The 20,398-nt window shown below is 51.3% G+C and overlaps 1 protein-coding gene across 1 annotated transcript in view; it reads right to left on the minus strand.

The window, feature by feature from the left end:
* The window catches only part of DNAH14 (dynein axonemal heavy chain 14), a gene marked incomplete at its 5' end in the record, with an annotated part of 100,450 nt that overhangs the window by 63,534 nt on the left and 16,518 nt on the right, over positions 1-20,398 (minus strand). Inside the window, 18 exons of the mRNA XM_084868502.1 lie at positions 353-524; positions 1,535-1,611; positions 2,838-3,024; positions 4,552-4,620; positions 5,571-5,716; positions 7,125-7,178; positions 8,147-8,378; positions 9,255-9,508; positions 9,634-9,721; positions 10,684-10,758; positions 12,195-12,313; positions 12,404-12,508; positions 13,226-13,397; positions 13,573-13,694; positions 14,397-14,642; positions 16,343-16,533; positions 17,240-17,609; positions 19,037-19,378. Of these exons, the coding sequence (XP_084724628.1) occupies positions 353-524; positions 1,535-1,611; positions 2,838-3,024; positions 4,552-4,620; positions 5,571-5,716; positions 7,125-7,178; positions 8,147-8,378; positions 9,255-9,508; positions 9,634-9,721; positions 10,684-10,758; positions 12,195-12,313; positions 12,404-12,508; positions 13,226-13,397; positions 13,573-13,694; positions 14,397-14,642; positions 16,343-16,533; positions 17,240-17,609; positions 19,037-19,378 (3,021 nt within the window). The remainder of the gene's footprint in view (positions 1-352; positions 525-1,534; positions 1,612-2,837; positions 3,025-4,551; positions 4,621-5,570; positions 5,717-7,124; positions 7,179-8,146; positions 8,379-9,254; positions 9,509-9,633; positions 9,722-10,683; positions 10,759-12,194; positions 12,314-12,403; positions 12,509-13,225; positions 13,398-13,572; positions 13,695-14,396; positions 14,643-16,342; positions 16,534-17,239; positions 17,610-19,036; positions 19,379-20,398) is intronic.

Raw genomic sequence — 20,398 nt, forward strand, 5'->3', positions numbered from 1 at the left:
GCGATTCGGAAAAAAGTGCGATTGTTTTCATCCATGGCGTGTTCCTTCTCTCTTTAAAAAAAATAAAAATAAAAAAATAAAAATATATATATATATTATTGATTTTTTACAGAGAGGAAGGGATAGGGATAGAGAGCTAGAAACATCGATGAAAGAGGCTCCTGCACACCCCCCCAATGGGGATGTGCCTGCAACCAAGGTCCATGCCCTTGACGGGAATCGAACCTGGGCCCTTTCAGTCCGTAGGCCGACGCTCTATCCACTGAGCCACACCGGTTTCGGCTCGTTCCTTCCCTCGATCCTCCACCTCGAAGTCGTGGGTGAGAGTTCCCCCACCCGAAGGCGGTCTCACCTCCAGGGCCGCCTGGCTGGCCTTGGGCACGGCGGCCCCGGGGAACGTGTCGCTGATGATGCTCTCGAAGGGGAGCACGTCGTTGGCCGTGCACTTGGGCAGGCTGGCCTCTCGCACGGCCTCGATGATGATCAGTGTCTCCTCGGCCTCGGAGAGGCTGTCCCTGGTGTCGCTGGGAGGACAGGAAGCAAACGGAGTGAGTGGGCGAGCGGGCGTGTGCGGCTGGCACGAGAGAGCATTCGTGCTCCTGTTGAGAGGTGGCCCTCCCCCCGCCCCCCCTTCCCCATGACCCTCTCTGAGGTCTGGAGGAGGTCTGTCTGGTCTCAGCTCCTCTGGTCTCAGCTCCAGGGGTGGGCTCTGACTTCTCTGCAAAGTCAAGGCCACGCCATGCCCAGTCGCTGATTCAGGGATGGGCATTGCATCGAGAGAGGGTTGTTGTTGTTTTTGTTTACTTGTTTGTGTGTGTGTGTTTTAAAAAAATATTTTTTTAAATATATATTTCATTGGTGTTGTTTTGTTTTCTTTTACAGAGAGGAAGGGAGAGGGATAGAGAGTTAGAAACATCAATGAGAGAGAAACATCGATCCATCCGCAACCAAGGTACATGCCCTTGACCAGAATCGAACCTGGGATCTTTCAGTCTGCAGGTCGTTGCTCTATCCACTGAGCCAAACCAGTTAGGGCGTGTGTGTGTGTGTGTGTGTGTGTGTGTGTGTGTGTGTGTGGCTGCAAATAGCAGAAATGAGTTCACGCTAACGAATAGCCGATGAAAAAGAACATAATGATTTATTGAACGTCTGGAGGAGAGGGAGAACGTACCAGGGTCATGCCGGGGGACCCAGGGAACCACCCGACCCCTTTCCCATCCCCTCCCAGGAAAGACCTCCCTTTGCAGTGCAGTGATTCCCAAAGTGTGGTACGCGCACCCCCAGGGGCACGGGAAGAGTCTGGTGGGGGTTCGCGTTGCACCGGAGTTCGGTGGGGATACGCACTGCACTGTGCTTAGCTGCGCCGAATTCTACGTTCTCATGAGGACGAAGGGTACTCAGCGTTACGAAAATTATAGAAGGGGGACACGTATGTCAAAAGTGTGGGAAATACTGCAGTAGAGAATGTTCCCCCTGGTTACGTGCCCGGTGCTGTGTAATTCCCTTGGACCCAACAATTCAACATTCCACTGACCTTTTAAACTTCTGCTTCTTCTTTCCCGCAATTATTATAATTGTCTTCAGAGACCTCAGGCCAAAGTCATAGTGATCCTATATCAAACATGGAAATATTTGAAGGACTAACGTTTTGGAAGGAATATAAAATAATTGGGTAATAAGCCCCTGGTCACCACTGCTGTGAACAGGAACAGTCACATGAGCTCCATTTGCCTCGAAGGCTCTCGCTTCTCGCCCAAACTGGTGCTCCTAAAAGTCTCCTTCAAGAACAGTAGAGGGCCGAAACCGGTGTGGCTCAGTGGATAGAGCGTCGGCCTGCGGACTGGAAGGTCCCAGGTTCGATTCCGGTCAAGGGCATGGACCTTGGTTGCGGGCACATCCCCAGTAGAGGGTGTGCAGGAGGCAGCTGATCGATGTTTCTCTCTCATTGACGTTTCTAACTCTCTCACCCTCTCCCTTCCTCTCTGTGGGAAATCAATAAAATAAAATTAAAATTAAAAAAAGAATAGTAGAGGGTCGGACCTGCATTGCCACCATTTGCCCACCATCCAGAACTGAAATACCATGGCTGACATGTACACATAAGGAGCTGTTTGGCATTGAAATTGGGTCTCACAAGAACTGGTGGCCCAGAAAGAATCTCTCTACAGACTGATTCATATGCCTTTCAGCACAACAATTATTGCTTGTCTCACTTTTGATTCTTATAAGTATATTCCCAGTAGGACATGATCTCACTCATCCAGGGGAAATGGTGAACAACATAGACTGACGAACAAGAACAGACCCAGAGAGAAGGAGCCATGGGTCAGACTGTCGGACCTCAGAGGGAGGGTGGGGATAAAAGGGAGAGATCCACCAAAGGACTTGTGTGCACCCATAGGAGCCTAACCAGTGGTCAAGGACGATAGGGGGGTGGGGGCATGAGTGGGGGGATTGGAATGGGGGGCTGAGGACAAATATGTGATACCTTTATCAACAAAGAAATTTTTTTTAAAAAAAAGAACAGTTAATAAGTATTAAACATGGCATTAAGCCCTGGCCGGTTTGGCTCGGTGGATAGAGCATTAGCCCAAGAACCGACAGGTCACGGGTTCGATTCTGGCCAAGGGCAGGTGCCTCGGACCCCAGCATTGGCTGGAGCGTGTGCAGGAGGCAACCAATCAGTGCGCTTTTCTCACATCGATGTTTCTCTCTGTCTCTCCCTCAGCCTTCCGCTCTCTAAAAACCAATGGGAACTTAGCCTTGGCTGAGGATAAATAAAGGAAATGAAGTAAAACAAGCTTTGCCCCACCCGCCGCCCCGGAGGGAGGCGGCACCTGCTGGGACAGCTGCCTGCTGGCCAGCTGGTACAGGGTCACCAGCTTCCTGGAGAGCGACTTTGCCGCCTGGAAGCCCACGGCCAGCAGGCTGGTCTCGGCGATCATGTGGGAGTGGGGCACCACCATGGCCACCGGGCGGAAGAGGGACTTCAGCGTGTTGGGGAGGTCCACGTGGCCCTTGTGCCTGAGAGAGTGGGAAAACAAGGACGGAAGCACCCCGTTTCAGCTCCCCACACGCGGTGCCCCGTAATGTAACTCCCCCCAAACCCCACTGGCATCTGTGCGATCTGTGTCTGAAAACAGCCCGTGGTCGGCAAACCGCGGCCCGCGAGCCACAGGCGGCTCTTTGGCCCCCTGAGGGTAGCTCTTGCACAAAACACCACGGCCTGGGCGAGTCTGTGTTGAAGAAGTGGCGTTAGAAGTTTAAGTGTAGGCCAAGACCGGTATGGCTCAATGGATAGAGCGTTGGCTTGGGGACTGAAGGGTCCCGGGTTCGATTCCGGTCAAGGGCATGTACCTTGGTTGCGGGCATATCCCCAGTGAGGGGTGTGCAAGAGGCAGCTGATCGATGACTCTCTCTCATCGATGTTTCTAACTCTCTCTCCCTTCCTCTCTGTACAAAATCAATAAAATATATTAAAAAAAAAAAAAAAAAAAGAAGTTTAAGTGTAAAAAGTGTGGCTCTCTGAAGACATGTCCATCATGGTGCTGTTGGTATTGGGCTCTGTGGACCGATGAGTTTGCCGACCACTGGAAAACGGGTTTAGGAGGTAGTTTCGATCCTACTTTTCATCTCACAAAGCTTCATTCATGATCGTGTCTTCCTGTGCCTCCTCCCAACTCATCTGCACCATCATCACCACCTCCACCCCGGTGAGCGCTGCCTTCTCAGTCCTCTGCTCCTCTCACCAGCTCTGCAACTCACTGTTCATCCTCCCCTCCCCTCCTCTTCCCTCCCCTCTTCTCCTGTTCCTCTTCTCTCTCCTTCCCTTCCCTTCCCCTCCCCTCCCTTTCCCTCTCCGCCTGGCTGCCCTGAAGGGAAATGCCATTGCTCCAAAGCACACAGGGCACTGTGCCTGCGGACAGGTGCGGAGCGGCAGCGGCCAGTGATGTGATGGTGATGGTGATGGTGGTGGTGATGGTGGTGGTGATGGTGGTGATGGTGATGGTGGTGGTGGTGGTGGTGATGGTGGTGGTGATGGTGATGGTGGTGGTGGTGGTGGTGATGGTGGTGGTGATGGTGATGGTGGTGGTGGTGGTGGTGGTGGTGATGGTGGTGGTGATGGTGGTGGTGGTGGTGGTGATGGTGGTGGTGATGGTGATGGTGGTGGTGGTGGTGATGGTGATGGTGGTAATGGTGATGGTGGTAATGGTGATGGTGGTAATGGTGATGGTGTTGATGGTGATGGTGGTGGTGGTGATGGTGGTGGTGTTGATTGTGATGGTGGTGGTGGTGATGGTGGTGGTGTTGATGATGGTGGTGGTGGTGGTGGTGGTGGTGGTGATGGTGGTGGTGGTGGTGGTGATGGTGGTGGTGGTGGTGATGGTGATGGTGTTGGTGGTGGTGGTGGTGGTGGTGGTGACGGTGACGGTGATAATGGTGACAGTGTGGCCGGCGGAGGGGCTCGGACAGCAGAGGCGGGCGAATGGCAGCTACAGGCTCAGGCCTACGGAAGTGGGCCCCTCCCGCTGCAGATGAGCGGACGCTTACCCAAAGTTCATGGTGATGAACACCGCACAGGACAAGTTGATGCGGATTTTTTTCCCTTCCAGGACAAACCTACAAGACATGACAGCAGGCATCACCAAGAGGGCTCTGGTCCAAAGGATGTTCAGACTACAACTGTGCCCGGCCGGCGTGGCTCAGGGGTTGAGCGTGGGTCTCTGAACCAGGAGGCCACAGTTCGATTCCCGGTCAGGGCACACGGCCACCCAGAAGGGGGCGTGTGGAAGCAGGTGATCGATGCTGCCCTTCCATCATTGACGTGAGAAGTGGATGCCCGCTAGCTCGGTTAGCAATGTTGGGTGGGCCCAGGAGTGTCAGACCCACACGCCCCGCTGTGCCCACAAAGGTGATCCTGCCAGTTCCTGGACTGACCCGGAGGGAAAACCGTTCTCGCTTGGGTTAGTAAACATCAGCAAGCTCACACACAAGCTTGGTACAGACTAAAGTCTGTTAACCCAGAGTCTCAGGGTAAGAGGGGGCTCAGGTGTGTGGCCAGCATAATTCGCTTTGGAAAAAGATGCAGAATTACAGTGGGGGGGGGAGGGAAAACAGAATAAAAACTTGGGTTTCTTCAAATGAAACATGGGAAGATGAAAAGGCACCGAGAACATTTCAACTCAAATATTTTGTCCCATTATCTGCCAAGAAAAAGAAACAAGAGCTGAAACCAGTGTGGCTCAGTGGATAGAGCGTCAGCCTGCGGACTGAAAGGTCCCAGGTTCGATTCCGGTCAAGGGCATGGACCTTGGTTGTGGGCACATCCCCAGTGGGGGGGGAAGAGGGAGGAGGTGCAGGAGGCAGCTGGTGGATGTTTCTCTCTCATCGATGTTTCTAGCTCCCTGTCCCTCTTTCTCTCCTTTCCTCTCTGTAAACAATCAATAAAATATATTGATATTTAAAAAAGAAAAAGAAACGTGATGGGTAAGCGGCCCGCCCGCCCCCGGCACTTTCTGTGGAAGAGAACACTTTGTGGCCGTGACCATGACCATGAGCGCGGACGGTACCTGACGGAGTAGCTGTCTTTGGCCGCCTTAATGGTTTGGATCAGGGAGCCAATCACCGAGTGGATTTCCACGTCAATCTGATTGAATTCATCGAAGCAAAACCATGCTCCCGACTGGACTAGTCCCAAGAAGAACCTTCCCATTATCTTAAAAAATAATAATAATAAAATAAGAGATTACTGAAAGTTACTTGGCAGATGAACAGTCTGACTAGATGTTCATTTTTGCATCTTCTTCCCATGCACCCAGACCAAGCGAACGCCGTTTGCCAGTCCTCCCCGATTCAGGCTTCTGGTGTCAAGTCCGGTCTGCCAGCTGGCTGCTGGGCAAGGCGAGTGCCCGTCTCTGATGCCTGAACACCGATCGCCAACTCGGATGCTCCCTGGGCAGCTCGGGCTCCTGGGGCCTGGTGCCCGGCAAAGCCCCGCTCCCAGGAAGGTCATTAGGACAATGGTCCTGCGGACGGTGGCCGAGTGCCCGGAGGAAGACGCTCCAGGCACTCGGGCAGGACAGGACTCAGGGATGACGGCCAGGCTGCTGCTGGGGAGGAGGGTCAGGGAACTGGCCAGAGGGCAGCTAAAGCACCCACTGCTCCTCGGCTGTGCCATCGGTGACGGTGCCAGCCCGGGGCGGCCAGATGGCCAGTGTTCAGGGATCGGCATCTATTGATCTGTAAGTGTTGGCAGCCAAACAAGGCGCAACAAGACAAAGCCACGGTCAGGCCAGACAGCATCTGGGGACCTCCCTCCCTCATCCCCTCTCCCTCCCTCATCCCCTCTCCCTCCCTCAGCCCCTCTCCCTCCCTCAGCCCCTCTCCCTCCCTCAGCCCCTCTCCCTCCCTCAGCCCCTCTCCCTCCCTCAGCCCCTCTCCCTCCCTCAGCCCCTCTCCCTCCCTCAGCCCTTCTCCCTCCCTCAGCCCCTCTCCCTCCCTCATCAAATTCAGGTTTGATGAGGGAGGAGACGGGATGTGCCAGTTCGGCCATAGTTCCGATCCATCACCATAAGGAAGAGTCTGTTATATATATGTAACAAATTAAGAGTACTGATCTGCTCATATAAATCTACATATGTATATATAAATCTACATATATAAAAATCTACATATGTATATATAAATCTACATATATAAATCTACATATATAAATCTACATATGTATATATAAATCTACATATATAAATCTACACATATATAAATCTACATATGTATATATATCTACATATATAAATTATATATATATATATATATATATATATATATATATATATATATATATATATATAGTTATTCCATATTAGATTTTGTTTGGAAACATCTCCATCAAAATGTTTAAAAAACACAATCTCCAGAAGTAGTTCAGTTGAATAAAGGCAAACTGTATAATGTTTTTTAGTTTACATCGCATTTTAAATTTCTATTCTATTAGTTTAAATTATTAATAGCATTTACAGTTCTATTACCACTTAATATACCTCTAAGACCTCTTTTTTGTTCTTCCAATCCCCAATGAATGACTTCATTTGCATACTATTTTTACCCGAGTCTGTGAGCTTTACCTTATAGTCCAGATCCTCAAAGCAGTTGAAGACCACGCAGTGTTTACCTAAGGACTGGGAAACAGAAATGTCATTTCAACAAAGTTCTCAACTGATGACCCAAAACAACTGAGGTGAACGCTTCCCGAGGAGTGTCTTCGTTCTTTTGAGAAAACGTCTGCAATTAGAGATGAATCGCTCACCAGATTTAAACCCTCACACAGCGGAACTGAGCGGAAGGCACCCATGTCATTACAGTTCGATTTGTATGTAGAGCATTAAGGTCATTTTTTTAAACACACCAATGAACAAAAAGCAAGAAAAGAGCCAAAACCGGTGTGGCTCAGTGGATAGAGCATCGGCCTGCGGACTGAAGGGTCCCAGGTTCGATTCCGGTCAGGGGCATGTACCTTGGTTGCGGGCACGTCCCCAGTAGGAGGTGTGCAGGAGGCAGCTGGTCGATGTATCTCTCTCATGGATGTTTCACACTCTCTATCCCTCTCTCTTCCTCTCTGAAAAAAAAAAAAATGAATAAAATATATTAAATAAATAAATGAATAAATAAATAAAACTAAGAAAAGAGAATTCCAGTGACGTCATGGGCTTTATCCTTTCATCGGGTACCTCTGTATCTTGTGCCTGCCTCTCTCTCTCTCTCTCTCTCTCTCTCTCTCTCTCTCTCACACACACACACACACACACACACACACACACACAGCCATTAATCACCAAGGCGAGACAATAATCTGTATGAGGCTCAAAAGAAATGGGTCGCTCCTGCAGGAAGGGAAAAGGGAATAAAACCATTCGCAGGCCAGCTGGCAGGTCCACTGGCGCTCCAGGCAGACACAAAGCACACGGGGACCCAGTGAGATGCCAGCTCCCGACACCCAACAGCCCCCGGGCATGGGCCGGAGCGTGGTCCGAGGGACCGAGCGGGCCCGCTCCACGCTAAGAACCTCTTCACGGAATCGGCGTCCGCGTCGGGTGCTGCTCGAGTTCCTGGCCAGAGGACGCCGGATTCGGGGTCTGCGGCCACTCACCCGGGCCAGGTTCTTGATGCTCTCGGTCTTGCCCGTGCCCGCGGGCCCCGAGGGGCAGCCGCCCAGGTTCAGGTGCAGCGCCCCGGTGAGCGTGAGCCAGCAGCGGGTGGTGAGCGGCGTGACGACCAGCCGCGGGGTGCAGCCCAGGTACTCGTAGCCGTAGGCGAACCGGGCCTCGCCCTGGAACACGTAGCACAGCATCTGCTTCTCGTTCCACCGGTACTGCAGGTGCCTGCGGGCGGGAGTCCAGGGCGCGTGTCAGAGGGGCAAAGTCATTTTTAGGTGTTTGTTTTTTGCTTTTTTTAAATGTGGAAACATAATCAAGATTGAAAATAAAACATTGGTTGAGCCAAAACCGGTGTGGCTCGGTGGATAGAGCGTCGGTCTGCGGACTGAAAGGTCCCAGGTTCGATCCCGGTCAAGGGCATGTACATTGGTTGTGGGCACATCCCCTGCCAAACCGGTTATGGCAGGTACCTGTTTCTTGTGCCTGCCTTTCTCTCTCTCTCTCTCTCTCTCTCTCTCTCTCTCTCTCTCTCTCTCTCTCACCCACACACACACACACACACACACACACACACACAGCCATTAATCACCAAGGTGAGACAATAATCTGTATGAGGCTCAAAATAAATGGCTCAAAAGGTAGGGGGTATGCAAGAGGCAGCTGGTTGGTGTTTCTCTCTCGTCAACGTTTCTAGCTCTCTATCCCTCTCCCTTCCTTTCTGTAAAAGATCAATAAAATATATTTATAAAAACAAAAACAAAAAAAAATTGGTTGAAAACAGAAATCAAAACATTAAAATAAATGAAAAGTAATGGGAAATTTATAATGACTGTGTCAGCCACTGAAATGAGCATTATGAAGACCACACACACACACACACACACACACACACACACAGTGCTCGTCCCGCGGAGAAAAAGGCCTTGCTGCCTCATGCTGCTTGGTGTGATGTCACACAAACAGAGGATTTATGAAAGCATCATCCCTGTGGTTTCAAATAAGAAATTCAAGTTTGACAAAGTTTGGGGAACAGAATTAATGTACCCAGCGGTGTGTAGGTGAGAGATGGTTTCATGCAGATTTAGGTCTAGGTCTACCTACCGTGTCCACTCAAAATCCTCCTCGCTGAAGACGCTTTTATGCAGTAAATCCCGCACGATGTCTTTGCAGTGGACGTAGAGGGTGATCAGTGCCCCCAGCACAGCTTTCGTCCGAGTGTTGCTCGTGTCCAGCACCACCAGCTCTGAGATCTGCCCCAGGTGCCGGACCAGACTGGCGTGGACTGCCTCCAGCTCTTCTCTCGGCTGAGAGCTCGCGAAGCTTCTGGTGCAATCGTTGTAAAATATGATCTGGCTCTGGAAGAGGAAAATGTCAGCGTGGTAACGGGAGCGTCAATCCTACCAGCTAAATGTGTGCATGGCGTCTGTGGGTGGTGCGTGTGCATTTGCGTGTGTGTAGGTTCAACGCAGCCCTGGCTTACCACGGTGAGCACCACCTGTCCGGGGTGGGACACCACCCACATGGAGAAGGGCTGGTGGCTCCAGTCTTCAATGCCTTCCCTCACAAACCTGCAAACAAACAAACAAACAAACAAACAAACGTGTTTCTATTACTTACACCTGACCATTGATTGGGGCCAGTTGATGATCAGATAGGACAAGTTCATGGGAGAACTCTGGTTTTTGTTGGATCCAATTGTAGGTTGTGTATGGGTCCAAAGAGCATCAATAGGGCCTTGGTTCAGGACTATTTTGTATCCCTTAAACTCCTCATGAGCATCACCTGCATGCTTCCAATGGGGCCAAACCCAGAGCCGTGGTTGGAAACCACGTGGTACGATGGCAGGCATGGAGTCCGAGTGTGAGAGTGATCAAAATAAATCTAACAACATGGCAGGACACAGCACCCGCAAAGGGTCTCCCGGGGATGAGGACAGGATTAGGGGGACCCGCAGGGATGGTGGACACTGGGGTCTGCAGCAGGGGGCAGTGTTAGCACCCTCGGGCCCAAGGGGGCGAGGGGAGGGGACCGAAGTCGCTGTAACCCAGCCAGGGTGGAGACACCAGAGGGAGGGCCCCTGTCTAAAGCTGAGGCTGTCGGTAAAGGACCACAGATGCTTCGCCCACGCACGTGGAAGCAGGAGGAGAGGGATCCAGGCCGTTCCACCCCCAATCGGGGTGGGGGTGCCCGCTGGTGGGCGGGCCGGCTGGGGGGAGGGGCCACAGGCTTTCCGGTCATTCTGTCCTTTGGTCAATTTGCATATTACCCATATATATATATATATATATATATATATATGTGTGTGTGTGTGTGTGTGTGTGTGTGTGCTCGCGCGCGTGTGCACACATGTGTGTGTGTGTATATATATATATATATATCCCATTTGTATATTATTATATAGGATATATGTATATATCCCATATAATACATATATATCCTATAACATATTATGTTGTATATATAATATATATAATACATACATATATATATATCCCACATATATATTTTAGGATCTGAACATTGTACTTACTTTTTCAGCACATCAAACATGCTCTTCTCTACATTTTCCAGCCACTGTTCTACAGCATTTCTCACACGAATTTTCCTGCAATTTAAGAAATAACCATGTGGAGGATTGTCTTCACTCCTCTTTCATTCCCGTGATAAGCCTGGAGACCAAGTCTCCTCCTCTCCTTATACCACTCACAGGCCAAAGGACTCTAGTTCTGTAACAGCTCTTATTTTTCTAGATCTTAATTTGGAAAACTATGCAAAAACAAAACAAAACAAAACGAAAACCTATCACTTAGCTTTAGGAAATTCTGACATCAACACCAAGTTACAAAAGGAACAGTTCCGTTAAATAGGAATTTACGGAATAGGTAGGTTATAGGACAAAGCGTTTTTTGATTCCTCGCTGGATCTTTGGAATACGAAGCCTAGACCAGGGGCCAGGGAGGGGTCTTGGTGGGCAGCAAGACTTGGGCACAGCATTTTTTTCAAACCATGCCCATCCGGAGCCCCGGGCCACGGCTGGCTGGTTGGACCGGTGTTAACGGAAGGACCTAGCCAATCAGAACTGCCGGGGAGCCAGGACCAAGCCAGAGGCCACAGAAGAATCGGAAAAAGAAGCACCAACAATCGCAAGCAGGTTTCCTTCCTTCCTAGATTCAACCCCAGAATCTCGTGCTGGCTTCCTGGATCATGCTATCATGATATACACGTGGGAAGGTAAATTCCAGACGAGCATGTTATCTTTGAACAAACAGTTGGCTGCCTGGCCAGCGTGGCTCTGTGATTAAGCATCGACCTAGGAACCAAGAGATCATGGTTCCGTTCCCCATCAAGGGCACAGGCCCGGTCTTGGGCTCGATCCCCAGTGAGGGGCGTGCAGGAGGCAGCCCATCAATGATTTTTCTCATCGTTGATGTTTCTATCTCTCTCTCCCTCTCCCTTCCTCTCTCTGTAATCAATAAAAAGTATGTATTTATTTTTTTAAAATATATTTTATTGAACTTTTACAGAGAGGAAGAGAGGAGGATAGAGAGTTAGAAACGTCGATGAGAGAGAATCATTGACCAGCTGCCTCTTGCACACCCCCTACTGAGAATGTGCCCTTGACCCGAATCGAACCTGGGACCTTTCAGTCCGCAGGCCGACGCTCTATCCACTGAGCCAAACCAGTTCCAGCTAATAAAAAGTATGTATTTTTTTTTTTTAAAAAGAAATAGTTGGCCAAAACTGGTTTGGCTCAGTGGTAGAGCATGGGCACGTATGTGGGTTGCAGGCACATCCCCAGTGGGGGGTGTGCAAGAGGCAGCTAGTTGATGTTTCTCTCTCATCGACATTTCTAGCTCTCTATCTCTCTCCCTTCCTCTCTGTAAAAAATCAATAAAATATATATATTAAAAAAAAAAAAAAGATGCCCTGAGCTGTCAGGCAGCAAACAATAATCCTATTTAAAAAAAAATAGTTGGCTTAGTAAACTTCTACGATCTGTGAGACGTGGCCAAGCAGAGGTTTTGTAAGTAAAGGCCCTACTTGGGCAGCACCAGCGCCTCTCCTTCCTCGGAGATGAGCATCATCACGGTGGGAGGGCCGATCTCTTGCTTCCAGATCACCAGGTGCTTGATGTTCTCAAAGCATTTCCCGAGGTGAGGCTGTGGGGCAGAAAGGGGTGTCAGCCACAGAGGGCCCCGGCGACGCGGTGTGGGAGGATAAGGCCGCCGAGCGGGGGACGGCAGGCTCACCTGCACAGACTCGGGGTTGCTGCTCCCGGCCAGGATCGCGAGAAGCTCCTCGTTGCTCAGGAAGTAAAACCTCGGGAAAATCATCCTTTTGATCTCGAGGTAGTCCTGTCCGGAACCAAAAGCAGAGCCGTTCAGAACGTGTGTGATCAGCCCTCACCGGTGTGGCTCTGTGGACAGAGCGTCGGCCTGCGGACTGAAGGGTCCCAGGTTCGATTCCGGTCAAGGGCATGTGCCTTGGTTGCGGGCACATCCCCAGGAGGGGGTGTGCAGGAGGCAACTGATGGATGTTTCTAGCTCTCTATCCCTCTCCCTTCCTCTCTCTAAAAAAAAAAAATCAATAAAATAGATTTAAAAAGAAAAGAAAAGAATGTGATGCTTTTGCCCTAACCTGTTTGGCTCAGTAAATAAGAACGTCGGCCTGCGGACTAAACGGTCCCGGGTTCGATTCCGGTCAAGGGTATGTACCTTGGTTGTGGGCACATCCCCAGTGGGGGGTGTGCAGGAGGCAGCTGATCGATGCATCTCTCTCATGGATGTTTCTAACTCTCTATCCCTCTCTCTTCCTCTCTGTAAAAAACCAATAAAATATATATATATATATTTTAAATGTGATGCTTTGCTGAAGGCCACTCGGGTTGGTCCATGCACTTCTCTTCCCTTGCTCTCTGGGGTTTTCCTGGACCCCGTGGAAGGTGAGGGCTGGCAGTGCCGCTGGGAGGCTGCAGCTCCAGAGAGAGCCTGCCCGGGGGCTGGGCTCTGCAGTGTGGCCCGTGGCCCCGCGGGAAAGGAGAGGCCTCCACGTGGGGACCCCGGTGGCGTTACCTCGAGGCCCCTCTTGATGCGTTCGAGGGAGGCGTTGCAGTCCTTGAGGATCTCCAGCACGCCCGTGGAGGTGGCCACGCCCAGCGCGTCCAGCTTGTTCTGGATCTTTGACATGATCTCCTTCCACGTGGCGATCACCTGAGAGAAGAGCTCTGACTCCTCGGGGAGCTGCCTGGAGAGAGGACAGTGGGGATCGTCTTATTTTTATTTTTTTTTTTGAGGAAATGGCCAATGAGTGCTCATTGAAGAAATGATTTCTCAAGCATCAGAGGAATTATCCACCATGCTTTTTTTTTTTTTTTTTTTTTTTTGTACCTGCGGTAAGGGCCTGTATTTCAAGTGTTTACCTTTTTACCTCCAAAGAACTGAAGACTGGCTCCAGGGAAAGCCAAGACCGCTGGCAGCTGACCCACTCCTCCAGGGTGTCCGAGAAGAGGGTCAGGTTTGCATCCCATTTATCCACAAGGCCCTATACAAGGAGGAGAGAAGCCAGAATCTAAATGGGAAGTTGCTCCTAAGAATCACAAAACAGCCGAAACCGGTGTGGCTCAGTGGATAGAGCGTCGGCCTGCGGACTGAAAGGTCCCGGGTTTGATTCTGGTCAAGGGCACGTACCTTGGTTGTGGGCACATCCCCGGTGGGGGGTGTGCAAGAGGCAGCTGGTTGATGTTTCTCTCTCATGGATGTTTCCAGCTCTTGCTCTCTCTCTCTCTCTCTCTCTCTCTCTCTCTCTCTCTCCCTTTCTCTGTAAAAAATCAATTAAAAAAAAAAAAAAAAAGAATCATCAAACAGAAACCGAGCACAGATCTGATTACGACTACGCACTGGGCGCCTTCTAGTGAGCATATCAATGCTTTGTTCCAGGGGTCCTCAAACTTTTTAAAGTGGGGGCCAGATCACGGTCCCTCAGAGAGCTGGAGGGCCGGACTATATGAACTACTAATTCCTACTGTAACACCTCGGCTGCGCTCACTGCCCAAAAAACCTGGCGGGCCGGATCAGACTCCTCTGCGGGCCGCATGTGGCCCGCGGGCCGTAGTTTGAAGACCCCTGCAGTTTGTTCCAATCCAAAGCCCACAGATTGCAACCGTGGAACGCACTGAGCAGAAGGGCGGGCTATGACGCGCGAACAGTTAGCGGCGAGGAGGGCAGCCACGGCCACGCCGCCTACCTTGACGGGCTCGCTGTACGAGGACCCCTTCACGGTGGCCAGCATGGCCTGCGACTCCTCCAGCTGCGCCAGCAGGTCGTCCAGGGACGAGATGACGAGGATCGAGTCGGTCTCGGTGAGGTGGGGGACCAAGTGCAGCGGCGTGGTCCTCCAGAGCTCGATGATCTTGAGCAGCGTCTTCTCCAGGGCGGCCTCGTGCATGGCCGCCGCGGCGATCTCGTTGATCTCGCTCTCGTACTGGGACATCTGGAAGGGGAACGAGCGGGACCTGTTCAATACGTCCACCGCAAACACTGTCGGGAACAGGCCGGGACCGGTGTGGCTCAGTGGATAGAGCGTCGGCCTGCGGACTGAAAGGTCCCGGGGTTTGATCCCGGTCAAGGGCATGGACCTTGGTTGCGGGGGTGTGCAAGAGGCAGCTGATCGATGATTCTCTCTTCGTCGACGTTTCTAACTCTCTGTCCCTCTCCCTTCCTTCCTCTCTGTAGAAAATAAAAAAAAACATATTAAAAAAAACACACAACAATGTTGGGAACGGGCAGGACGTATGAACACGTCCTGGAAATATATGTTGCACCCCGAGAGGGACGGAATATATATATATATATATATATATATATATATATATATATATATATATATATATATTTTGTAATCTTTATAATTGTTTGTAAAATTTATAATTTTTTAATTTGATGTTTCCATTTTTTGTTGTTGTTGGTATTCTTTTCTATTTTTTTTGTTGTAATTTTGTATTTTCCTTTGTGCTTTATATATAAATAAACGAAAATATATTTATTTTAATTAAGTATAAAATAATAATAATATGAAATTACATCCTCCGGGCGTGGCATACTGACACGTCCTAGTGAAAGGGTACGTGCCCGTTATGGGTTGCGTCATTAAAAAGGGAACTCCCCGGTTAACAGGTTAATTAATGTCAGCGCGGCAAACAATTCCGCGCACGCTGATGATGGGAGACTTCCGAGAGCACGTGGCAGGGCCGGCGAAGGTCTGATTGGTTCGCTTTCCCTCCCGACCACAGGCTGCGAGGCGGAACCTTGGTGACGCACGCACCACGCTCTGCGAACATTTCTACCCGCAAGCGTGGCGCCTCGGGGCCCAGTTGGTGTAAGAACAGTTAACAGGGCCTTCCCTACCATTTCCTTCCCCTTCCTTTTCTCCGTATCAGTGTCAGCTGTTTAACTGCTTTGTGACAGGCTTCTCCTTTCTATAGTAACTGCTTGCCTGCCTCTGCCTGATTGCCCCTAACCGCTTCTGCCTGCCTGACTGATCACCCCTAACCACTCCCCTATCTGCCTGGTCGCCCCCCAACTGCCCTCCCCTGCCGGCCTGGTCTCTCCCAACTGCCCTCCCCTGCCAGTCGCCCCCAACTGCCCTCCCCTGCAGATCTGGTCTCCCCTAACTGCCCTCCCTGCTGGCCTGATTGCCCCCAACTGCCCTCCTCACCTCTAACTGCCCACAACTGCCCTCCCCTGCAGACCATCTTGTGGCAGACCATCTGTGTCCTCCTGGGGGCGGCCATCTTGTGTCTCGGAGTGACGGTCAATTTGCCCATGACTCTTTGATTCGCTAGGATTCTTGGGGTATGATCGTCTGAGAGAATACAACGCTCATGGACCCAACCTCCTGCGGCCTCTCTCCCTCTGCCACCTCTCCCTACAGGGTAAGTGTTGCTGAAAAGACACGAGTGACGTGTGTTTGGGCTTTTTCCCAATATGGCCAATCAAACAGGATCGCCTCTCACGTATCATCGACGATCCTACTCCCCCTTCCCCAGACACCCCCCGTGAACCCTCCCTTTTCTAACTCCGGATCCCTGCAGGTGTTCTTGCTCACTTAGAATTAGCCTCGGCGCTATTTCAGCCTTTTTCTTTTCTCCTCTCTCTCTCTCTCTCTCTCTCTCTCGAACCCCTCCTGCTTACCTTGAGCGCCAGAAGGTTCTCGATGGTGCAGTTCTTGTCCAGAGGGACGGACTTCCCAGTGATCTCCTGGAACGCCTCCCAGTGCCGCGGCTTGAGGCAGGGGTTGCCCAGGGCGGTGATGACGGGAAGCTCCTGCTTGAAGCCGGTCACCGACTGCTTGAGGTAGGCCACCAGGTTGCTCTGGGGGAGGCCTGGGGAGAGGAATGGTAGGCTGATGACATGCTCTCTGTATGTTTTATTATTATTTCTTTTATTGACTTCAGAGAGGAAGGGCGAGAGACATCGATGATGAGAGAGAAACATGGATCAGCGCCGCCCGCACGCCTCCCACCGGGGGATGTGCCCGCAACCAAGGCACCCTGTTTCCCCGAAAATAAGACCGTGTCTTATATTAATGTTTGCTCCCAAAGATGCGCTGGGTCTTATATTCAGGGGATGTCTTATTTTTCCATGAAGAAGAATACGGTACACATTTATTGTGAAATGAAAATGAAGGAAATGTATTACCTGTATACGGTACGGCAGTACGGTAGTTGTCAACACAAACCAGACAAACTGAATCCTATAGCATCAAGAATCTACTCGTTTATTCAATGACAATCATGTCATCATCTTCTGGGACATCATCCTAACAATCCAATTCCTGAATTTCCTGGTGAATTTCTCGTGACTCCGTTTCTTTCAGAATCAGTGGACCAAATCTCTCACGTTTAGCCTGGGGGGGGGGTGCCTTATTTTCGGGGAGATGCCTTATATTTCACTCAGAAGGAAACCTGTCAGTAGGTCTTATTTTCGGAGGATGGCTTATTTCCGGGGAAACACGGTACATGCCCTGACCAGAATCGAACCCGGGCCTCCCGGTAACCCTCGGCGGGCGGACGCGGGGGGCGCGTGGACCTTTCTCCAGGATGAGCAGGAGGTTCATCCACTTGCACACGTTCGTCTGCACCGCCTCGATGTCGATGTCGCGCAGGGTGCTGGCCTTCCACTCCTGGAAGAGGGCCCGCCACTCCTCCTGCGCCTCCCACAGCACCTTGCGCAGCGTCAGCTCGTAGTCGATGTCGGAGATCTCGGCGGCCGCCATCTGCGTGATCTCCTCCACGTTCAGGGGGTGCACGTGGGAGTGGGACTCGCCGAAGGACTCCTGGTAGCTGGTGCAGACCCGGACTTTGTTGGCGAGGCTCGAGGCCTCCTGCGAGAAGCCCTGGATCATGTCCAGTGCCACAGTCACGGGCGTCCCCAGGTGCAACAGGACGGGCGTCAGAATCTGCAGAGGGGCGGGAGCACACACTAGGAGTGTTAGGCTAACCCTGACTTTTACCCCTTAACCCTTAACCTTTACCCCTTAACCTTTACCCCTTAACCTTTACCCCTTAACCTTTACCCCTTAACCTTTACCCCTTAAACCTTACCCCTTAACCTTTAACCTTAACCCTTAACCCTTAACCCTTAACCCCTAACCCTTAACCCCTAACCCTTAACCCCTAACCCCTAACCCCTAACCCCTAACCCTCAACTTTTTAAAAAAATATATTTTATTGATTTTTCAAAGAGAGGAAGGGAGAGGGATAGAGAGCTGGAAACATCGATGAGAGAGAAACATCGACCAGCTGCCTCCTGCACACCCCCACCCCGGGGATGTGCCCGCAACCAAGGTACATGCCCTTGACCGGAATCGAACCCGGGACCTTTCAGTCCACAGGCCGACGCTCTGCCGCTGAGCCAACCCGGCTTCGGCTAACCCTTAACCCTTAACCCCTAACCTTTAACCCTTAACCCCTAACCCTAACACAATGTTTGTAACGGAGCCATGCCCATGGACAGCATTTCAGCGCTCACCCCAAGCTTTCCCGAGGTCACCTGCGACCACCATCTGGAAAGGTGGGAGGAGCCGGGCAGAGGGAGAAGAGGAGGAGGGGGAAATGGGAGACATCCATAATACGGTCAACAATAAAATAAAAAATAGTCATGATTTTAAGAAAGTAAAAAAAAAAAAAAAAAACAACTAAAAAAACCTGCTCTATTTGGTCAAACATCTAAGGGCCAGACCAAGTGACGTCACGGCCCCATAAGGCCCGCGGGCCGGACGGGCCTCACCCCCCTGGCCTAGGCGAAGGCCCAGGAGGACTCGGGGTCTCTCTGCCCTTTCCATGCCCCCCCCGCCCCCGCCCAGGGCCCCCGGGCAGTCTGCCAAAGCCCGTGGGGATCCAGCTTCGCTGCCGTCTGCCGTCTGCGTTCACTCGGAATGGAAGCAGACGCAGAACTTCAGCTGGGGGTTCGTGAGAGCAGACTCCTCCTCTCACTTCCCACTCACAGTCACACGCCATCAAAATCCCGCCCGTGGGTTTCCGGCTACGCATCCATACGTCCGCCCTGACCGGCGTGGCTCCGTGGACAGAGCGTCGGCCTGCGGACCGAAGGGTCCCGGGTTCGATTCCCGGTCAAGGGGCAGGTGCTTTGGTTGCGGGCACATCCCCGGTGGGGGGGTGTGCAGGAGGCAGCCGATCGATGTTTCTCTCTCATCGATGTTTCTTAACTCTCTATCCCTCTCCCTTCCTCTCTGTACAAAATCAATAAGATATATTTATATATAAAAAAGAATCCATTCGTTCCACCGTTTCCCCGAGAGCCGGCAGAAGGAGAAGGCCCGTCCGTGAGGCCTCGCGGGCCTCGGCGTGAGAAGCCGGCGCTCACCTTGGCCTTCAGCTTGCTGGCGTCGCCCCGCAGCCCCGTGACGTAGGTCTCCAGGTTGTCCCTGAACTTGGCCACGGCCGCGTCCCTGTTGGCTTTGCTCAGCTTCACGGCGCCCTTGAGCTGCCCGAACCGGGCGAGGAGGACCTTGTAGAGGGCGGCCTGCTCCTCGGGGACGCGGACCTGGTAGTGGGCCAGCACGGAGTGCAGCTGGGCGGCCGCCGAGTACTCCTTCTCCAGCTGCGCGATCCTGGAGGAGACGGCGTCCAGGAAGGTGAAGTGCTCCACGAATTCCTCGATTTCCACGGGGTGGCCCTCCAGCTTCTTCAGCGACGACTCAACCACCTGCAGCGGCGGACACGCCGGTTACAGGGCGACAGGGGGGTGTTTCGCCGCTTTACGAGACTCATGACTGTCTCACACTAACTTAACTATAACGCTAGAAAAAAAAAAAAAAATGAAGGCACCATCTAGGACAGGGGTCTTCAAACTACGGCCCGCGGGCCACATGCGGCCCGCAGAGGAGTCTGATCCGGCCCGCCAGGTTTTTTGGGCAGTGAGCGCAGCCGAGGTGTTACAGTAGGAATTAGTAGTTCATATAGTCCGGCCCTCCAGCTCTCTGAGGGACCGTGATCTGGCCCCCACTTTAAAAAGTTTGAGGACCCCTGAATTCTAGGACATGGATACCCAAACCAGATAAGGATGGTTAAGGGGGGAAAAAAAATAAATAAAAATCACAAAGCAATTTCGCTCACAAACATCAATGCAAAAAAAATCTTGCAAAGCATGTGGATACAGCCCGGCCGGTGTGGCTCAGTGGCCGAGCTCCAACCTATGAACCAGGAAGGGTCACGGCTCAGTTCCCAGGCGGCTCAGCGGTTTCTCCGAGGACCCAACACCTGCTCCCAGACCGGGACAGCTAAATGCGGGCTGGCCTTTTCCGAGGATAACTTTATTTATTTATTTATTTTATTTTATTTTATTTTATTTTATTTTATTTTTTTATTTTATTTTATTTTATTTTATTTTTTTAAAAATCAGTCCTCAAAGTTTGTTTCAGTAGATTTGGGGCTGAGCCTGGGGATCTGCATTACTGTTACTATTTTTTATTTATTTTATTTTTTAAAATATATATTTTATTGATTTTTGTACAGAGAGGAAGGGAGAGAGATATAGAGCCAGAAACGTCGATGAGAGAGACCCATCCATTAGCTGCCTCCTGCACACCCCCTACTGGGGATGTGTCCGCAACCAAGGTACATGCCCTTGACCGGAATCGAACCCGGGACCTTTCAGTCCGCAGACCGATGCTCTATCCACTGAGCCACACCGGTTTCGGCTCGGCTTGAGGATAACTTTTAAACG

The sequence above is a fragment of the Pipistrellus hanaki genome (genome assembly GCF_964339955.1).
Source record: "Pipistrellus hanaki genome assembly, chromosome: 20".
NCBI classification, from domain to species: domain Eukaryota; kingdom Metazoa; phylum Chordata; class Mammalia; order Chiroptera; family Vespertilionidae; genus Pipistrellus; species Pipistrellus hanaki.